The sequence below is a fragment of the Polistes dominula genome, unplaced genomic scaffold, assembly GCF_049000335.1.
Source record: "Polistes dominula isolate Pdom_NZ unplaced genomic scaffold, Pdom_raw_medaka contig_77, whole genome shotgun sequence".
Classification (NCBI taxonomy): Eukaryota; Metazoa; Arthropoda; class Insecta; order Hymenoptera; family Vespidae; genus Polistes; species Polistes dominula.
The window spans coordinates 8199531-8221127 of record NW_028301152.1 but is presented as its reverse complement, the minus strand read 5'-3'; the positions used below and the strand labels follow the sequence as shown (position 1 = coordinate 8221127).

General features: G+C 27.6%; 2 protein-coding genes across 2 annotated transcripts in view; one reads left to right on the top strand and one right to left on the bottom strand.

Moving 5' to 3' along the window:
- The window catches only part of LOC107065878 (high mobility group protein DSP1), a 25190-nt gene extending 6406 nt beyond the window's left edge, over window positions 1-18784 (top strand). Inside the window, exons 2-5 of the mRNA XM_015319939.2 lie at window positions 8824-9045; window positions 16229-16389; window positions 16481-16655; window positions 16791-18784. Of these exons, the coding sequence (XP_015175425.1) occupies window positions 8824-9045; window positions 16229-16389; window positions 16481-16655; window positions 16791-16907 (675 nt within the window). The 3' untranslated portion in view covers window positions 16908-18784. The remainder of the gene's footprint in view (window positions 1-8823; window positions 9046-16228; window positions 16390-16480; window positions 16656-16790) is intronic.
- Tsp2A (tetraspanin 2A) lies at window positions 17177-21597 on the bottom strand. The gene is made up of 5 exons (XM_015319938.2): window positions 21389-21597; window positions 20915-21112; window positions 20607-20783; window positions 20348-20533; window positions 17177-20179 (listed from the first exon to the last, which is right to left on the bottom strand). The coding sequence occupies exons 1-5, from the start codon at window positions 21473-21475 to the stop codon at window positions 20102-20104; spliced, it is 726 nt and encodes a 241-aa protein (XP_015175424.1). The 5' UTR covers window positions 21476-21597; the 3' UTR covers window positions 17177-20101.

Genomic DNA, 21597 nt, shown 5'->3' with positions numbered 1-21597 from the left:
TCATTGTTTAATTATTGTTAAAAACTGGCCTTTTACATTCGATTTGTTTTTAAATTTTGTATTTATTTTTATATTTCTTAACTTTTAACATTTTTCAGGTACTTCCCTCCTCTTTTGTTTTCTTTATTGTTGTTCATGTTCTTTTTTATTTTTTCTTTGTCTCTCTTTTCTTAGGTTATTTTACTACGTGAAAATAGAAAATGAGATTATTGAAGAGAGAGTGACCCGCGTACTCGAATAATCGATTTTCGATTATACTTGATACTACAAATCGTCTTTGTGTTAGTTCGTCGAACGGTGACGAGTTTTTTTCTACTATAATTAAGCGCCTGGGAAGCTTTCGAGCCGGTGCCTCTCACATATTGCGTTGCGCCTTAAAGCTTGCGCTTTACGAATTTTCTTCTTCCTCTCTCTCTCTCTCTCTCTCTCTCTCTCTCTCTCTCTCTCACACACACACACACACACACACACACACACACACACACACATATATATATATATATATATATTAATAAAAATTTATTCGTATAATAAACATAATTGTTTAGAGTACTATTTTGGTAGAAAAATATCGTGACTGCAAAATAAGTTTTATTTTTCGATAATAAAAGTTTTAATAGATCGTAGAAAACATGGCGAACGGTGTTCATGCGCGCCATTTTCCAAAATTACACGCTCATCCATAATTTACTATTTTCTTCCTACACATACATACACACACACAACACATGTGTGAAGATTTACTTATTAACTCCGAAAATATGCATCACGAGTTTTTTTTTTATTTTATAAAGTATTTCGTGCTAACACGTATTCGTATTTTTCTATCTGTGTTGGTGGGTGACTCATATTTCTTTTTTTTTTCTTTTTCCTTTTTCTTTCTTTTTTCAAATTCTCTGATCGTCAGTTTCCGGTGTTATGTAAATGTAAGATAATTGTGTTTTTTTCCCCTCTTTGTAAAAATTTTAACCTTAATTTTGTTTCAACCAAATTTTGAACAAGTTACGTATTCACGTTACGTATTACATCTTTTAATTTCACTCCAACATAACACAAAATCTTTCATTTTTATTGACGAAAATACGTAAATGTTTTCATTTCTTTCTCTCCTACTCTTTATTTTTTTTATTTTTGAATGAAAAGAAAGAAAATAAAGGAAAAAGAAAATTGTCCATTAACCAAAAATATTTTTTGTTTGTTTATACATTTCGTTTTTGAAATACGTAACGATTGAAGAATCAATAAGAAAAAGTTTTTAACGTGGTTCTGTTCAGGTAAGAAAAAGAAAAAAAAAGAAATATAAAAGTTAGGTTAGAATTTTGTTAGAATTTATAAATTTTCTTCCTTTGTCTATCCCCGAACTACGACAGGATTATTAATTACCCATGCTCTCTCTCTCTCTCTGTGTGTGTGTGTGTGTTTGTTTGTGTGTGTAACGATAAAGAAAAAGAAAATGATTTTCTCGTCGAAAGAAAAAACTTACTTTACTCAAAAAAAAAAAAAAAAAAAAAGTAAAAAAGAAAAAAAAACTAAATTTAAAAACGTGCTTGATATTCCCAATTGTGTAACGTAAACCTTTTTTTTTATTATTTTTTTTTCTTCTGTAGTTTTTCTTAACCTCGTCAGGGAACAATAGAGTAAAAAGAACGTTTAATAAAACTTTAGAAATATTTCTATTGAAATAATTCTTGACTAATCTGAATTTTTCAGATTTCACAAATTTAAGTAATATATTTAATTAAGTAATATAACATATATATATATATATATATATATATATATAATATGGTAAATCATATATTAAATATTACTTTCGAGAGTAGGAAGGAAAAAAAGTAGGATATGAAAGAATGTTGGAAAATTCAATTTTATTTTATAAACTTTTTCTCATAGTTTATATTTTACTTTAATAATTTTGAAGTAATTTAATTATAATAAGAATTTTTCGAATTTTTATTTCCTCTTGATTTTTCTTTGAATTAAAATTTATGTTTAATTTAATTGAATATTTTTTTCATATTTAATTTTGGTTTTTGTTTGAAATTGATTATTATATTTAATTGAATATTTTTATATTACATGTAATTTTGATTTTGGTGTTAAATTTTTTATTATTTAATGTAATATTTTTATAACACATTTTATTTTTTTTTATTTTAAATTTATTATTTAATTTAATATTTTTTTAACACATTTAATTTTTGTTTTTGGTTTATTTTTTATTATTTAATTTGAATATTTTTATATCACATTTAATTTTTATTTTTGTTTGAAATTTATTATCATTTAATTTAATATTTTTATAACACATTTTATTTTTATTTTCGTTTTTTTTTGTAATTTAATATTACTTAATTTAATATTTTTATATTACATTGAAATCATTGTTTTTGTTTAAAATTTTTTATTATATTTAATTCAATATTTTTTTTCATATATTTTCAATTTCAATAATTCAACATTTAATTTTTGTTTTTGTTTTAAATTTATTTTTTTAATGAATTCTTTTTTTCTATTTTTTTTCTTTGTTCATTTTTTTCTTTTACTTTAAATCATTCATCCGTGAAATAACATATGGCGAGAATATATTCCACGTAAACGAAACTTCGGGGTCTCTCTCACTCAGTTTCTTTCCATAACGGTACTTCGCTCGATCGAAGACTAGTTTTATTCTTCCTATAACTTTCCTAAGTTAGATAAAGAGAAGATCTTTATTATAATAACAAGGAAAAAAATCTTTAATTAACGATGAAAATTTATCTAACTTTACATATCAAGTATTTCTTTTTTTTTTAAGAAGAAAATTACGTCAATAGTAATTCTCATTATACACGTTTTTTAATATAAGCGTTTGTTTTATTTTTATCTATAAATTTTATATCTAATAAATTCAACACACACACACACACAATACTCCCACACCTATTTTCTTTCAAGGTTATATATTTTATATACACAACAATTTTTATACATAAAATTTCAACAAACAATTCAATTTTTAACACAAAATTCTTTTTCAACAAAACACATTTATTCTTTATGTTGGTTGGTTGGTGTCTCATTACCTGTATAAAAAAAAGAAAATAGGAAGGAAAAAATACTTTAGGATATTTGCTAGGATATTTTCTTTTCTTCTTGTTTCTTCATTTTGTATTATGATAAATTTATTGGGTTGGCAAGAAAGTAATTTCGCTTTTCTAATGTTAAATAAAACTCAATTGTTTCTATACAACAAATGAACTTCAAATTAAATAACTGAATTTTATTAACTTTCTATACAAAAAATGAACTTTACATTAAATAACTAAAAAATTCTAACATTAACCCATTAGCTGCCACGATCCCCATTTGGGGATTTTGGAATTTTACTTACACCACTCGGTTTTATATGGACTGTATGGAATAATTGCATAATAATAGCTATTTTGTATGTATAAAATAATAATAAAAGAAATAGGTAATAGTCTCTTATTGGTTTTTTTTCGTGCAACCAGCCACATTCCCCATTTAAGACTTTTTCAAAAATATAAATATTTCTGAAACCAAAAATAATTTGGCATATAATGGGTTAACAAAATAATAACGAAACAAACATAACCCTATCTATTAGTTAATCCGAAATTACTTTCTTGCCAACCCAATATTTCCTTGTAGTAGTCATAGTAGTAGTTTTTTACTTCATATTTTCATTATTATATCATCGATCGTTATCCGATCATTCATACTTTATTTAACATTTAATTCTTCTGTATGTTGATGATTGTATATGTTGGTTGTAGTGATGATAGTGAAAAGGAAGGATGGATCTTACGTTTCATTCTCTTTGTCGTCAAAGTTCTAGAATATTTCTTAGAAACATTCGTCATCGAATTATTGTCGTTAAGTTATTTACTAACACACACGACAATAATATAAATTGCATTTATATATATATATGGCGAATGTTATTTTTTTTTACACGACTGATCATTGGATCGTTAGGAATTGTTTTTTCAAATAATAAGAAGAAGAGAAAGAAAAATAAAAATTGTTTATCCAAGTGTGTTTTTTTCAAAGCTCAAAAACAGTCAACCAGCAGCTTCATCTGTCCTTAGAATTTAATTGAAAAAATATTTCTCAAGAATCATATATATATAAAAGATTTCATATTTCTTTCAATCATAATTTTTATTTTCTACTTTAGCAATTAATTATCTAGATTTTATCCAAGATAAAATATATAGATAAATTTATGTATATATGTTTATCATGTGTTATTTTATAGGTGATTGATGTATTCTTTTGCACTCGAAAGAGAATTGTTTTAATTCAAATTGTACCAATAATAGATAACGCAATAATTTCTTGGAACAATTTCATTAGCAATTTATTTAAAAGATTCAATGATGTTAATGTTCTCTTGTCACATTGTTTTATTAAATGGGGGAGGGGACATTATTTGTATTTAATTAAAAATGTCTATCACAGTTTTGAAACCATTGAGTGTGCAAAGGGTGGTAAATTTAGAAAAGTACTTAATTCAAACAAAATTATATATATTTATATTTATATTAATTTTAATTTATTTTTTTATATTTTTTATATTTTAATTTTTAATTCCTAATTTAAATTGAAATTAATTTATATAAAAATTAATTTATTATTTAATTTTAATTAATAAATATATATATATATATTTGTTTATTTGTTTGTTCATAATATTATTGTATATGTATATATAAGATTTTAATAAGTAATATTATAAGTACTACTCTAATCAAAACATCAACGGAATGTCCTACGCGATAAACATCAAACGTGAGAATCATCATCTTATACACTTATAACAATGGAACCTATTCACGCCTCTTATTTAGCGGCAAACGAGGCCATCTCAATCTAACCGATTGTGTTTACACTCATCAGATCAACACGTAAATTTAGATCATTGAAGTTCGAGATATGTGACAATTCCTTATAATCACAGGATATACATGTATACATATTTATATATAATATATAAATATTAGATGAACCGGAAAGTAATGGTGTGATTATATTATAATAAATACAAATTTGTTAAAAATTGATTCGTTAGAATTTTAGGTTAGAATGCAATATTACTTTCCTGTCCACCTAATATAAATAATTTAAACTATATATACATATATACATATATTTATTTCTTTTCACAAGTTTCTTCTATTTTTTTATTTTTTTTTATATAAGACATAAATTGTTACAAAAGAAAAGTAAGAAAAACAGAAAAAAAAAACAAAAAATAAGTATAAAGATCTTCTTTAAACTTTTAACTTTTTCTCAATCGAAGATGATAACACACACATACATACATACTATCTTATATTTATTTTAGGTTACTTTTATAGGATAACCATGAAACAAATGGCTTCTAGACCGAACTACTATTAATCATAAATAGACTTTCGGTAGAGAGGAAGAGGGGGAAGAGATGGGGGTTAGGGAGGGGAGATACTCTTGTGTTAAATATATAGCCCACGTTCGAATTTCTACGAAACGTGATAAATTATGAAAGATAACGAAGTAATGAATTTTCTTCGCTCCTCGTTCTTTTTTCTTTTATTTTTTTTAATCTTATTTCTTCTTTCTTTATTTTTTAATAATTTTTTTATTCTTATCACGTCTTAAAGTTGTTGTATGCACTTACGTTGTACCGCAAGAAATAAGGTTACGTTGTACTGGAAGAATTGAGAAAAGAATTAAGGTTATGTTTTTTCTTGAAAAATCATTTTCATAAAATAACCTAGAAATTTTTTTTAACGGTCACCCGGTATAAATACATGATGAATTCTAAATAGTACAATTTTATTAAGTACAATTTTAAAAGAAATTGTTGACTTGATAAAAAGATAATTGCAAAATTTGTTCAGATAAAAGTGACTTTTCTTAAACATATTTTTTTTTCTTTATCTTTTAACCGCGTTTTTTTAAAAAAGTTCGTTAATGGAGAAGAGGAAAAACACGACGACGACTAAAACTCAGTTGAAAGAAAGGAATTTTGAAAATTAGATCTTTTACTTTTATCCGATGATGGAAGTCAAGATATTAGATTAAGTATTTGATATTATTTTCTTTTTTTTATCGGTCGTAAATATTATAATTTATTTGAGTACGACGTGCCTGCCCCCTTCCATTCCCCCTTCCTTAGCTTGCATGACGTCGTCGATATTAAAATGTGACGATCGTCATGCGCGTTAAAGTGGGAGAAAAGAAAAAAGAAAGAAAAAGGGTGGTAGGAAACAGGGTAGGAGGTGGGGAGTTAGGAGGGTGACAGGGAGGAGAAAAAGTAATTTATTTATTTTCTCTTTTTTCCTTGTTTCGTTTCAATTCGTTTGTTCATTTTATCTTTGCCATGCGCGCGAGCGCACGCACGCGTCTTCTAAAAACGGTTTTTGGGCAACACACATATACATATACACACATAACATACACGTAGCCCCTATTCCAAGTTCCCATCGCACCTCCATTGCACCTCCATCGCACCTCCCGATTGCATCATCGATCGGACTGCATAGACCGCACCTGCTCTTGGTGGTTGGTGCTCATGCTAGCACTATTAGCTTATTTCTAAAACACATTTTATTATTATTATTTTTTTCGTTAGGCCCTTCTTCTTTCCTAGCGCTCATTTATTTAATGATAACTTTTCTATTTTTTTTTTGTTTTTTTCCTTACCTTTTTTTTCTTTTCAATTATTTTTTGTTCTTTATTGCGATCAATGGAAAGATGGAGGCTACTTTTTTTTCCTCTTTTTTTTTTCTTTTTTAAACTTTATTATTTTTTCTAGAAAAAAGTATTTCTATAATAACTTCGTTTATTTTTATTTATTTATTTATTTATTTACTTATGTTTCATTATTTTCTACGATATTGTCGAAGGAATTTCTTCAAAGGTATAAAAGAAGAATTCTTTTATAGGTTATATTTATACAATGTTGTTATTAACTTGAGAATTGTATTTTCTTTTAATTATTTTTTCGTGGTATTGAGGGAAAAGAAATACGAAAGATCCTTTTTCATGCTGTGTTTACACAATATTGATTATAAACTTGAGAATTTTTTCTTTTTATAGATAAAAAGAAGATATTCCGAAAGAACGACGTCCATCTTTATTTTTTTACATTATTATTTTTTCTATGATATTTGAAAAGGATGGAAAAAAAATACTCTTGAAAATAAAAAAATAAGGAACCTTTTTATAACTGTTATTTGACTAGAGAATTTTTTTTTATATATTCTCGACAAAATAATTTCGAACGTCCATTTTAATTTTGTTTTAATTTTGAAAAAAAACTCTCATGGAGATGAAAATATATGGCTCGATATTTTCCCGTTACTTTTTTCTTTTTTTTTTTTGTCATTTATTTTATAGATGTATACAACACATATGTATACACATATGTATATATATATATTTATATATAAATGTGTATATATATATATATTTATTTATTTATATTCCCATACGTATTTATTATCAGATGGTAGAAAACTCGTCAGTAAATTATCGCTCGACACACATGTATTTTCATCGAAAACATTTTGTTAGTTTCTCACGATGGAAAAGTTAATACATATACACACGTCTATTAAACTAAATACACATATATATATATATATATATATATATATATATATATATGTGTATATAATACATAGATATATATTTTATGGAACTAAGGAAAAGTTTGAAAGCCTGTTATCATCTCTACCGGCAGCCGTAACACGGAATGAAAACAAATTCCGATGAGATTTACTTTGTTAGGAAAAGAGAGCAAGCAAAAGCAACAGCAGCAAGCAGCTAGCAGCATCCCTACGAAAGAGAAAAAGGAGAAGAATACACGCTACGCATACGTTTCTCTTACATATTTCTTCCATTTTCATAGAAACCGTTTGTAGAATGCCAAGAAGAACGATAATTCATGTCAGTTTTATATTCGAAGAAATATGTTCCAATGATTTCTTACGATTTTGGCAATATATTTATCTTAAATATACGCTTGTATGTATGTATGAATATCTAATGTATATGTATGTATATATATGTGTGTGTGTGTGCATGGATAGAATGTAAATTCCCTTTTCGAAATGAGATTTCGTTGCATCATAATTTTTATTTTTTTTATTTTTTTTTTAGTTTTCCATTTTCTTTCTCTCGTTTGTTAAATGACACACCAAAATGTCCGACAACGAATTTTTCGCTTTCTACGAAATGAGTTAACTTAAAACTAGTTCGATAAAAAAATACGTATTTTCATGTTTTCCTATTGCACATTGTAAATATATCTATATATGTATATATTGCGATTAGTTAAGATAACGATATTGTACATGTAAGCAACATGAGGTAATCTTTGGGTGAGATTACATTCAAACATACTAATGTATATATGCATTTATGCATATAACATTTTTATACATTTATATTATGCAAAGTGTTGAACAATCGTTCGATGTTGCTAATGGTTTCCTTTTTTTTTACTTTTTATTTCTTTTTTCTATTTGAATTATAATTCTATTAAAGATATTAGAAGAAAATACCAGTTTCATCGATATACTAATTTTGTTTCTTTTATTTTATTTTATTTTTCTTATTATGGCAGAACTCACGTTGCGTAATTTTATTTTATTTTAATTTATTAGTTTTTTTTTTTTACAAACGATCCTTACGTTCTTTTCACATGGTTATAATAAAATAATAAATTAAATATAAACTATATAATATGACCGTTGTGTAAGAACAGTGTTGTAAAAACAATTAAATTAATATAATAATAATATTTTTCGTTGGTTTGACTTTTTGCAGCATCAAATACAGCAGTTACCGCAGCAGAATAATTTGCAACAAAATAACGCTCAAGGACTGCAACGGGACAACATGCCTAGAGGAAAGGATTCCAAGCCTAGGGGACGAATGACCGCATACGCGTTCTTCGTTCAAACCTGTCGACAGGAACACAAGAAGAAACATCCTGAAGAAAAAATCATATTTCGTGAATTTTCAAAGAGATGCGCGAATAGGTGGAAGGTAAGAGAAAACAGGATTTACTTTTGATTTATTATTTCATCCCCATTTCTAAACAAACATCAGAAGAAGAAGAAGAAGAAAGACGTTCATTTTCTAGTTTTTTTTTTTTGGTAAAAACTTCTGTTTCCAGGGGGCTTCCCCGGAAACTGCCATCCCCCACTCCTAACCCTAAATTCTCGTTTGTTCCTTTTTTTCTTCGGATTTAGAAAACAGAAAAAAAGAATTCACGTAATTTTTCTTTGCATATTATCATCTGGGAGTAGAATTGCTACGTTTTCTGGTCTTGCCCAACGCTATTCAGCAAGAAACCAGTTTTAAATAGATATAAATATGGGATCTCGACCGTGGAGGAATGTTACTCTGGAATTCTTGTTCTCAGCTCCGAGATAGCATTGAGCATTATAGCCGGAATGAGAGAGAAGTTCAACTTTTAGCATGTTTAAAATACCCCACACTAGAGAGAGAGATATTGAATTAAACAACATATACAGAGTGAAGGACTTTTTCTAAATTGATCACACCCCATGTGTAGTTTTATTCGTGTATATTATGTATATCGTAATTCGTATGAACAACTTTTTTCGAAATGCCGTGCATTTCTCTCTCTCTCTTCCCTTTCCCCTTCCCCCAACCCCCATTGTCTTTTTTAATTCCGACGAATGCGTGTACGACTTGGCATTTACAAATCTTATTTCCACAGTTAAGAAGAAAATTTATACGATAGCCTTTCTTCTTCTTACACTCATGTTCATAGATTTTTTTCTTATTTGTTTGTTTCATAATTCTGGATTAGTCAATAAAGTCCCTAGATGATTTTAAAAATCATTTATCCCCACTTTTTGTATATACAAACTTTAATTTGCAAACTTAAACAAATTTCAAAATAAAATAATGAATTTTTGTAAATCATTTAGGAACTTTTTGTTGTATTCTAACTAGTGACTTTTTACACGCCCTAATTATTATATACACGTATTTATTTCATCAATTTACAAACAAGCAATTTGAAATTGAAGATAACGATGATAAATATTTGAAAGGGGGTTTCTCTTTTAAATTTTTCACGAAGTCATGATAACGAACGAGTTTTTGCTCGTTGAAGAAGAAATTGCTTTTCTCTGGTTGGCGTGGCCGAAACGCATAACACGCAGGACACACACCACACCCTTTCTTCACCAATTTTTCATGTCTCGATTCCTTCTTCTTCTTATTCTTCTTATATTTCTTCTTCTTCGTACCTGTATTACGGTAACAACCGTTTATTTTCCTGAGAATACCTTATTGGCTCGGTTAGTTATTACGAAAAAGTAAAAAAAAGAAAAAATGGTTCTGTTCGAAAAGTTTTTTTTTTAACCACAACCGGAAAATTACAATTATTATTGCTAAAATTATTTCTAGGTACTATGATTAATAATAATAGAAATATATTTCGATCGAAAGAGACACCCTAGAGGAAAAAAATGTCGGCCATTTTGAAAAATTCAATTATTGTTTGATGAAAGTCATATTTTTGTTCAAGTCACGTCAGAATTTTTATATAAAAGAAAAAAAGAGAAAAAGAAGAAAGTATCGAACATATTCCTGGCGTTAATAAAATTCTTGCATTTAATAATAAAAAAAAAAGAACTCAAAACGCATGCGCGAATGAAAGTCGAGTTTGGTGGACGCTTCTTTTCTTGTTTTTTGATTTCTTTTTACGGGAGAATGTTCTTTATTAGCAATGTAAAAAAAAGAAAAAATATGAGCAGGTGAATTTAAACGTGGTCGTACCAGCTTGGTTGATGATGAGCGTAAAGGGACAGCCAACAATTGCGACCACCATCGATAACATCGAATGATACACGAATGAAACGAGGTTAAATAGGGAAATGGCAAAAACTTCGTCATAATATTAAAAGAAACGCGTTCATCATATTTTATACATAAAGAATAATCGAACTTTACAATTTTTATTTTATTTTATACAAATTTCAAACCATGAAATTATATTCACAGTTGATATATTGACATTAGTAGTTACTCTCTTTCTCTCTATTTCATTTCCTTTTCAATCAAATTTGTGAAGAAGTCGAAGTTGTATAAAATATATATGCGTGTTTGTTGAATTACAATATATCGAAAATTCGTATTCGAGAGAATACACTTTGATCTTAACCATAGGTCGAGAAGCGATACACACACACACACACCATAAAACGTGTATTTGAGGTTATTCCAAAAATTTCGGACTTTGATAATTGAAAAATTATATATAATTGTTTTTCTCTTTTTTTCAAGCTTAAGTTTTTTTTTTAAGTTAAATTGGCATACTTTAGGAACCATATTTGTTTTTTTACAAATTTAATCTTAAAAAAAAGAAAAGTAATTGACTTGAAAAATTATCTAGGGACTTTTATAGAACTTTTGTGATCTACTTTATATGCATAAAACATAATTTTATATTATTACGTTTCACATTAACTTTTATATCTACGTCTGACAACTCACGTGGGGTTTTTACTGTTGTACATATTATCGATTATTATATGTGTCTCTTTCGTGAGAATAACTCGAAATAGAACTAATGTTTTACCTTTAAAAATAATTTAACCTTGATAAAAAGACTAGTACTACTACTAGTAGTTACTATACCTAACTTAACTTTTATTAATCTCGACAAAACCTTCTTTTTAGTTTGCTGGTGTGATGATGTCCCTTTTTAAGGATGTTCAAGTACCTTTCATCTTCTTTCTTTTCTTTTCTTTTCTTCTTCTATACTTCTACTTCTACTTCTCTACTTCTTGCAATCAGAAACTTTCTCGTAGAATTCAATAGATATCGAGTATATTCAACAGGTCCCGCTCTACTTAACGCGAAGTTTAAAGAAGTCTTGTAATCGAGATGAGAATTTCTGATAGATAATTCACCTGGAATTTAGTCGTCCTTTATCCAGAATAATACTAAGAATTTTAGATTGTCTTCCATTTTATTATTTTTCTTTTTTTTCCCCTTCTCTTATACAAAAGTATTTTCAAAATAATAGTTGAATTATAAATCTTATACGACGATTAAAAAGATAGAAAATATTTTTATTCTTTTAATCAAATAAATAAATTAACAATATATATATATATATATATGTATATATAATTATCGAGAAAATTAATTTGATCATTGCAGTATTTTTAATATAGGAATCCATCTTGTTTTTTTCTTCTTCTTTTATTACAAATTATTTTCAAGATAATAATAGGTCAAGTCACAGATATGTTACAAAAAGATATAAAATATTATTTTAATGATTGGATTATATATATATCGAGATTAATAAAAGTTAGGTTAGGTATAGTAACTAGTATTTAATTACTATATATATGTTATAAAATATTGCAATTATTATTTATATAATGTTTTTAATGTGGAAACAAACTCATATTGCATTTTTCATATTCTTAATTGGCCTTTCTTTTTCTTGATTTTCTTTTTTTTTTTTTTTCTTTTTTATCCCTCTTTTGGTACTATCACAACGATGAGGAGATATTTTTATAGGATAAGGGTTGCGCTTCGAAAATCGATACACACTCGAGAGCAACGTGTGTGCATGAGAGAGAAGTTGAAGGAATCCGAACGATTTTATGTTTTTTTTTTTTTTTTTTTTAAATCGGATCAATCACCATCATTTGTATCTTTATTTGTAGATACATATATACGTTCGTTATTCTTTCTCTCTATCTCTTCCGTTATCATTTTTTTCATTTTTAAAACATTTATTCCAAGATTTTATTGATAGGTGCAAAGGTCATTTAATTATCGACAGTATTAAGAGAACACTTCATTCATTCGATTATAAAATTAAAAAGAAAAGAAAAGGAAAAAGAAACATGCAAAAGTTATTTAGTTAGTACAATTTGAATTGATAACAATTATTGACTTACAAATTCTAAAGTCGTTAATAATTTTATCTTTTTTACCGATACTTAAATGATAACCTCAAACAGTTCCTAGATGATATTAAAAATTAATTACTTTTTCTTGTCTTTTTTTAAAAACTCAATTGAACAATTTTAATATCTGAGAAATGTCTACAAAATTGTAGAATAAAAATGAAATAAGTATTTTATTTTTTTTAATTATATAGAAACATTTTTCATATAAAATTTTAAGTTTTTGTAATTTTACAATTCTAAAAGTATATTAATAATTATATTAAGAAAAAGAAATAATAAATAATAATAAATTAATATATTAATAATAATATATTAAATAATATAATATATTTATTTTATTTATTATTAAATATATAATAATATATTTAACACTAGATATACCACCATTTTCAGTATACCTATTTCTACCACACTAGTAAAAATGACTGGTGTATAAAAGAAATGCTTTTTGAGGCTTCCAATCTTTATTTACTCTTAAAAAATAACAAAAAATGTTTAACAATAATAATTTTAATAGATAATAAATGGATTTATAGATATTTTTAAATAACAAAACGCTTAATTATTTACAGAACTCAAATGTTACATGAAGTAGAAATTTTGAATTAAAATGGCCCGACCAGTCAAAATGACTGGTCTGGTATATCTAGTGTTAATAATATATTAAATATATAATTTAATATACCAAAAAAAAACACTTTTTGAGGTTACGTCAAATTTGGTGTACAATTACATTGAATATTTTTGTTGATCACGTGATTTAATTATAAAATACTAAAATACTTAATTTTATCTTTAAAAACATAGGATTATCTTTTATCGAGTCACTTCATTGAGCTATTTATTGAACAAGCAATTTTAATAAACCATATATAGAGAAAAGATTTGATTTATAAAACATGTCAATGATATCTTTGTTAGTATTAGTTGCGATTACATTCTCACACATACATTTAAACAATAGTTACATTTATATGTATCAAACTATGTGCTGCAAGCCAAATATAACAATGACATGTAACGTTGTTTCTCACGTTTTTACCGAGTTATGTATTCATAGAAATAGTTAGTGTTTCTTATCTTTATCGAGAAAAGAAGAAAAATGTAGCTGGTTTATTTATTTATTTTTGTTTTGTTTAAATTTATGAGCCTTATGAATAGTTTACATTTACATTAACATATATGCTTATAATATAAATGCCAATACATATGCATATACGTGTATGTATGTATATGTGTATGCTTGATGATGATACCACTCAAATCAAAATTCAGATTAGATTTAAAAAAAAATTGTATTACGCGCTTTAGTTGATAACATAAATAATTTAAGTGCGTTGTACGATTTATATATATATATGAATATTAACAAATATTCTCATCTTGGAAGAATTTCTTAATAATTTCTTAAGAATTAGAATCTCACGAAATGTTCAAAGTTCGAAACGATTGTATGATTTTGAAATCGAGTATTTAACGTTTAGCAATATTCGTATTTATCGGATGATTATTATTTGAAAAGAGTTCAGAGAACGTACGTATAGGCAGGCCAGCGTGTGCTTTTCCTTCGAGGCCTTGCACCCGCAGCGCAGCAGCTGGTGCATCGGTCAGCGCACCCTCGTCGTCGTCGTCTTGGTTCTGCAGATAAAAGTCATCAGGTCTGGCTCACGATGCGCCGATGCCCCGTATCAAATTAAATTTACTATTATTTCTTTATATAATTCAACAATTTTCTTTTTAAATTATTTTATTGAATTAAATAATATTTTTTAAATTAATTTAATAAATTTTTTTAAATTATTTTCAAAAATGATTCTAATAAGATTATTTTTTAAAACTTTGAACATAAAAAATTCTTCTATAATTAAGACCCACTTCTTCTCAACAATACTCTTATTATTTTTTCTAACGAAATTAACGTAGGGTTTTTTTTTAAATAAATAATACAAGTATGCGCATTAATTTACGTGAAAGAAAAGAAATTAATTTATATATGTATAGAGAAAAAAAAAACCCGAGACCAAATTTCATTAACAGCTTTTCTTTCTCCCTTACAATTTCGTGCGCGACAGAAAAGAATTTTTCATGCAAGTTTCGATTATTTTTCGAGATTAAAAAAAAAATAAAAATAAAATATATATATTTATAAAAAAAGGTAATACGATTGAAGAGAGAGAGAAAGAGAATATACGCCGAGGAAGAGTTTATAATCGTTTTTGTTCGCCATCTTTTTCTTCCTACACGAGAAGTAACATATATATGCATATATGCATATACGCGTACTTCGTTTTAATGGCCGACGCTTTAATGGCCGCCGTAAAGTACTACGCTAATGAATTAAATTCTATATGATATCTTCTACGATATGTGAATAAATATTGAAGAAGAAAAAATAAATAATAGGAAGAAAAAAACCTTTTTTTTTTCCTACTTAAAATTTATAACCAATTAAAAAGAGAGGTAGAGAGAGAAAGAAGTATGTGTAGTTCTTGTCACGCAGTATGTAATAACATATTTAGTTTCTTTAATAAAAAAAATAAGGAAAAAAATAATACAAAAAAGAAAAATAAGTAAAGTAAAGTAAAGAAAAGAAAAGAAAAGAAAAGAAAAGAAAAGAAAAGAAAAGAAAAAAAGTTGGTTCTATATTCTCTTGTGCTTTTTATTTTAAATAATGTAAAAGAGCTCGGCCAGTCGAAAGGACCCTTTGGACCGTGGCACGTACCCTACGCTATTCTATCGACCAGCCCTAACGTGTGCCACCTCTTCCGTTTTTTTCCTGTTCCCCACTCTCTCTCTCTTCTTTCTCTTTTCCACCCCTTCTTCATGTTCTCTTTCTCTTTTACCCTCTCCCATTTTCCCTACTCCTCCCTTTTTCCTCTTATCCCTTCTATATATACTTTTCTTTAGCTGAGAACGTTTACTCCCTTTCTTCTTTCATCCCCCACCCTTCAATTCCCCTCTTCTACCTCGCAAACGGCTAATTTTCCTATTTAGCATATGTGTATGTATTTCATAATAGAAAGTAAAATTAAATTGGCTTTATTTAATGATAGAAAAAAAAATCACATTTCTTACAACTGATGTAGAATTACAATTTTTGATGTATTAGAATCAATTATATTGACTTAAAGTTGGTTTAGAGAAAAAATGATGAAATTGGGTAAATAAATATGTTCTAACAATTTTTAGATTATCTTTATTTTTTAAGAGATTTGTATGATTTTAGAAAAACATGTGTGTTTACCTATCTTTTACAGACAATGTCAGACAAAGAAAAGAAACGTTTTCACGAAATGGCAGAAAAAGATAAGAAAAGATACGACGCGGAGATGCAAAATTATACGCCTCCTAAAGGAGAAAAGGGCAGAGGAAGGAAACGTAAACATATTAAAGATCACAATGCACCTAAACGATCACTGTGAGTATTTGAAATCCTATTCACTGGGAAGTTGAGGATACTTTCAAAGATTACAACATAAGATTTGATATAACATTCTGTTTCTTTTTAGATCTGCCTTCTTTTTGTTCTGTAACGATGAACGTGGTAAAGTGAAAATGTTGAATCCTGAATATGGTGTAGGAGATATTGCTAAGGAATTAGGTAAAAAATGGTCGGACGTAGATCCCGAAACCAAATCTAAATATGAGGCTATGGCAGAAGAGGATAAAGCTCGATATGAAAGAGTACGTAAATATGTATTAGAAGTATAAATGACCTAGTTGAAAGAATAATAATTAAAATATGATCGAAGGAGGCGTAGCGTGGTGTGACGGTGTTAATTTAAAAGTTACTAATTTTAAAAAACTATGTTTTAACAGGAAATGACAGCATACAAAAAGAAAATGAAAGACGGTGTACCAGTGGTTGTAGAAGCGCCACCTGCAAATACTGTAAAAAGCGACAGTGAAGAAGAATGGAAGGAAGACGATGAATAGCGGCTGCATGATAAAATGTCATCTATCACCCCGTGTCCTTGATCCTAAAAGCATACCTCACCTACTGTACGTACCATTGACCTTAGCGTGAGTGTACTTACACCACTAGGAGAACAAATAACTAACCATGAGTCCCCAATTATTTACATAATAATTGAAAATACACGCGTTTATAATAATTATTTTAAAACTTGTGTGCATGCGCTATGTGAAAGGAGATCGTATGAATGACATTTGTATTTTAACATATTGATTAGCAACATGTAAAGTGTCATAGCATAGAGAAGTGAAAAAAGATGGTGCCCACTTATTGTGTGAGATGGAAGGCGCAGGGGCTCAATCATTGTTGACTTTGTCTCCACATCATGTTAAAAGCTAATTTAGTTAGTAATGACAAGAAAAAAGAAAAATAAGATTCACTAGCCTCGTTGTTAACAAAAAAAAAACTCTAATGGTTTTGTGAAATTTATCAGTTCAGTTCATTTGCTGCCAGAATATAAGAAGAGACTAATGTTGTATATCCTTGTACAGAACGTTTCTTTAAATCAAATTTCTCTCAGGTAGGGCATGGGGCTGCTTTGTATGAGTGTAATTGATTTTTATATATGTCAAGAATATAGCTGTAAGTAATTAGAATAAGTATACTTAAACACAACGTCGATATCGTACATTCACATCAACGTGTGATAGTTTTCACTAATGGTGGATACTAAAGCCACGTGATTGAGCCTTGTAGTTTATAAGCAATTTGAATCGAGATAAAACATGTAGTTCACAGCTTTTACAAATCAAAATTAGGACAGTATATTCCGACAGTCGTCCTATAACTTACAGAGAGGGTGCTGCTCGTTGTTGCATGCACAAAAAGTCGAAATTTTATTTACGTGACCGTGCTGCAACCACCAACACCGCGATTTATCGAGAAAGGATTACACAACATAACACAACACAGGATAGAGACAAAAAAACCCTAATTTTACTTTGTATAGTGACTTTGATCATTAAGTTTTACTATAAAACAAGAAATATGTAAAGATGATTTATGTTTTTTATTCATTTTGATGAGAACCTTCTTCGTAAATGGCAGTTGTTTAAGTAGACAAATATTGTAATTTTTATTTTATTTTATTATCATTCTTTTTTTTCCTAATGCGTAGAAGTGGTCCCCCTGCCCTTACCATCGTCATCCTCCCTCTCATATTCATTATGTCAATAAAGGAAATACTTAAATCCTATCCAAACCATTTTAATTCCTTTAATTGTTCGAGAAAGCAAAGTTAAGAAGCGGGCGTGTTTTGTACTGCCTTGAGTCGTCATCTGGTGTACTGCAGGCTGTATTATAATAAATTATTGTGGTTTCTTGTAATGTTAACATTCCTAGAACTTAGTATGTACAGATCCTTATCATTGAAATTAGTGCAAACTATGATGTGGCACACAGATGAAATAGGTCTGGTCACTTGTTTTGTGAATTTGTTAACCAGATCAAATAAGTGAAGTGAATATATAAAAAAAAAGAAAGAAAAGAAAAAAAATAATACAACTTTAAGAAAAAAAAAGGCTTTCCTACAGTCAGACTGACTTGCACCTTGATTTGGCTCAGCAGTTAGCCATCATTTTTCTCAACATAAAAAAAAAAGTAAAGCTCTTCATCTTCCCCCCTGATACATTGTCATGTAATGAATAATTGTATGATTATATGAACAAAAACCTGTTTTAGAGGGAGCTAGAGGATGAATACTGTAAAATATAAAATTGTAATATTTTAATACTGATTTGCAGATGTGCATAATTTTAACATAGCTGGTTAAAGTGAATTGTACTGATTCAGAGGTATCCATTTGATGGAAATTAATAAAAACAAATATTGAAAATCATGACAGAATTTTCTTGTCTTATTACAAAAGAATGATATAATTATAAACTAAACTAAACTAAACTAAACTAAACTGAACTAAACTATAAACTTAAAAAAAATACAAACAAAAAAAAATACACAAAACAAACAAAAAATATGTTTCTTTTGTATATCTCTTAGGGATAAATAAACTTTGCAAAAAAAAGAAAACAAAAGAAAAAAAAACATTGAATCGCTTTTGGTACTGACGCTTAATAACCTAATTATAGTCTATGTAAATCGTTGTACGTGTAAATCATTTATTAAAACTGCGTTTAATGATTACCTAAACGTTTTATGCAAATATAATAAGCGTATAAGTCCATTATAGGCGAAAAAAGGAAAAAAAAGAAAGATAGAAAGAAAAACAGTCCGTGTTAAGAAAACTTACTTAAACATTATATATTGTATTATAAAGTGAGTAAACCGTTTTTACTCAAAAGCATCGTACATAATTAAAGGTATTATTTGGCCATAAAATAATGGGATATATAATAATACTTAATGATACAGTCAATCAAAAAAAAAAAAAAATAATAAAAAAAAACAAAGAAAACATATGAAATAAATAATGCATGAACAGTCTAACGAAATGACGGGCCTTTTTACTTTTCTTATACGTTGCTGCTGGATCCACGCTTGAAACAAAACACATCTTGCATGTACACTTTTATTTATCAATAATTGGACCAATTGCATTATATAAGTATACATACTCTATGTTTATATAAAAACGTTTATAAAATTATGAACTTTTTCTTATGGAGAGTAAAAAAAACATGAAAAAATTCAAATTTTAGTTTAATCAACTTTTAAAAATGCTTCTTCGTCCGACTATTGAGAGAGAGAAAGAAAAAAAAATATATATATATATATAATATTAATTAAAATATATTTCAGATACATATATAAACTCTAATATAAAAGACACATATATTAATGCAATGAAATGGTATTTACTTTGAACATTTTTTTCTCTTGTTTCTTTCTTTTTCTTTTTTGTTCTTTCTAGCGCGCATTAATAATTAATTATTATTGTATCTGTATCTTCAAATTTTATATAAGAAACTAACACATCAGAGTGAAAAAAAGTACACGCTACTTATCTTCTATCGACTGTTTCTCGACTATTGAAAAATAATAATAATAACAAAAAATAAAACTAAAAATAATTTTCGCTTGTATAAAATTATATTTACCAGAAAAAAAATTAAAAAAAAAAAGGAAATTATAAGTTAACGCTCGCGTAATATTTAATAATTAGCACATACAATTTAATGAATTATTCATTTATTTATTAATGTTTGAATGTGACAGATTCCTCTTCTTTTTTAATAGCACGAATAAGTGTTAAAGTGAGTACCGCCAATATTACCTGTAACAACGAAATATTCGTGTGTAAATTGTAATTACAAAAGAAAGAAAAAAGAAAAAATGCCACTACTATTTTGTGAAGAAAAAAAAATATCTACGATTTATTCTTCTTTAAAATATTATTTTATATCTTTTTGAGATATGTCATTTAATATTCATCAATACTCACATGCAACATGCACAAAGAGAGGGCCAAACCAGCAAGCCATCCTGATCTTGCTTCTAAAAACCAAGAAATTTCTTCAACGCAACCATGAAAGAAGGCATTTCCGGTAACAGTGTCACGACATTCGTTTGGCAAAGGTTTTAACATTCTCACGTAATCCATTGGACCATCAGCACCACAGCAACCGACCTATATTATTTAATCCACAAATTTAACATGATCATACATTTTATTGTTATTTGTTTGTCGAAATTTAACTTACATTTTCTTGAATCATTTTAAGAATATCAGCTGCCTTGTCATGTTGAGAATTACTGATAAGATGAATCATTGATCTATATATTATTGGCTGAATTTGGCTATCGTAAGTTGAATAATCAAGAACAACACCAGCACCTGCCAAGCCACATATGAAGCAAAATAGTTGGAGGCCCACATGCTGAAAGAAATGAACTTATTTAAAAAGGGGGGAAAACAATCAGAAAGTATTTAAAATGTAATTTACTACAGAAAGGTGTGTGATACGAAGATATCAATAATATATTGTTTTTTTAATAAATTTTAACTTACAGCAAAGAGACCCATAATGTGTTCCATCAAAGCTGCGCCACATCCTATGAAAGCAATGATTATGACGAATACGGACGTTGCCATTAATACATAAATGCCGATGTAAAATTCATACATGTCCAAGAACATTATCCAATCTTGAAACACTGGCTCAAACCTTAGCCATAAACATAAACCAAACATCGCGCCTCCAAAAATCTACAGATAACATAAATTTCATTAATATCATCTTACACGCTTTTAATTTGTAATAATCGATCCAATCTCTTGTTAGAATATTAACAAATATCTTTTTACACTATATTATAATTTAATTAATGTTTTAATGTGACTGCTCTTAACAGTATGTATAATATTATTTACATGCTACAACACATTTCCCACAATGAAAGTTATATTAATAAATATGATATTTCTTACATATTAAATATTGCACGACGTTATCAAAATCTCGTGTTTCATAATGTTACCTACCCACATAACGGTGTTCAAGCAAAATATTGTAAATTTAATACATTGAATGTGCTGTTCCAGCTGAGGGGTAGAATTTTTCACCACCATTTTGCACAATTTGTTATTACAATAATTATTAATATCTCGCGTAAACAATACACCGTAAACTATTGTTCAAAAAATCGAGAAAATTTTATGAGAGATATCAGATGAAATCAACTGAAACTTGC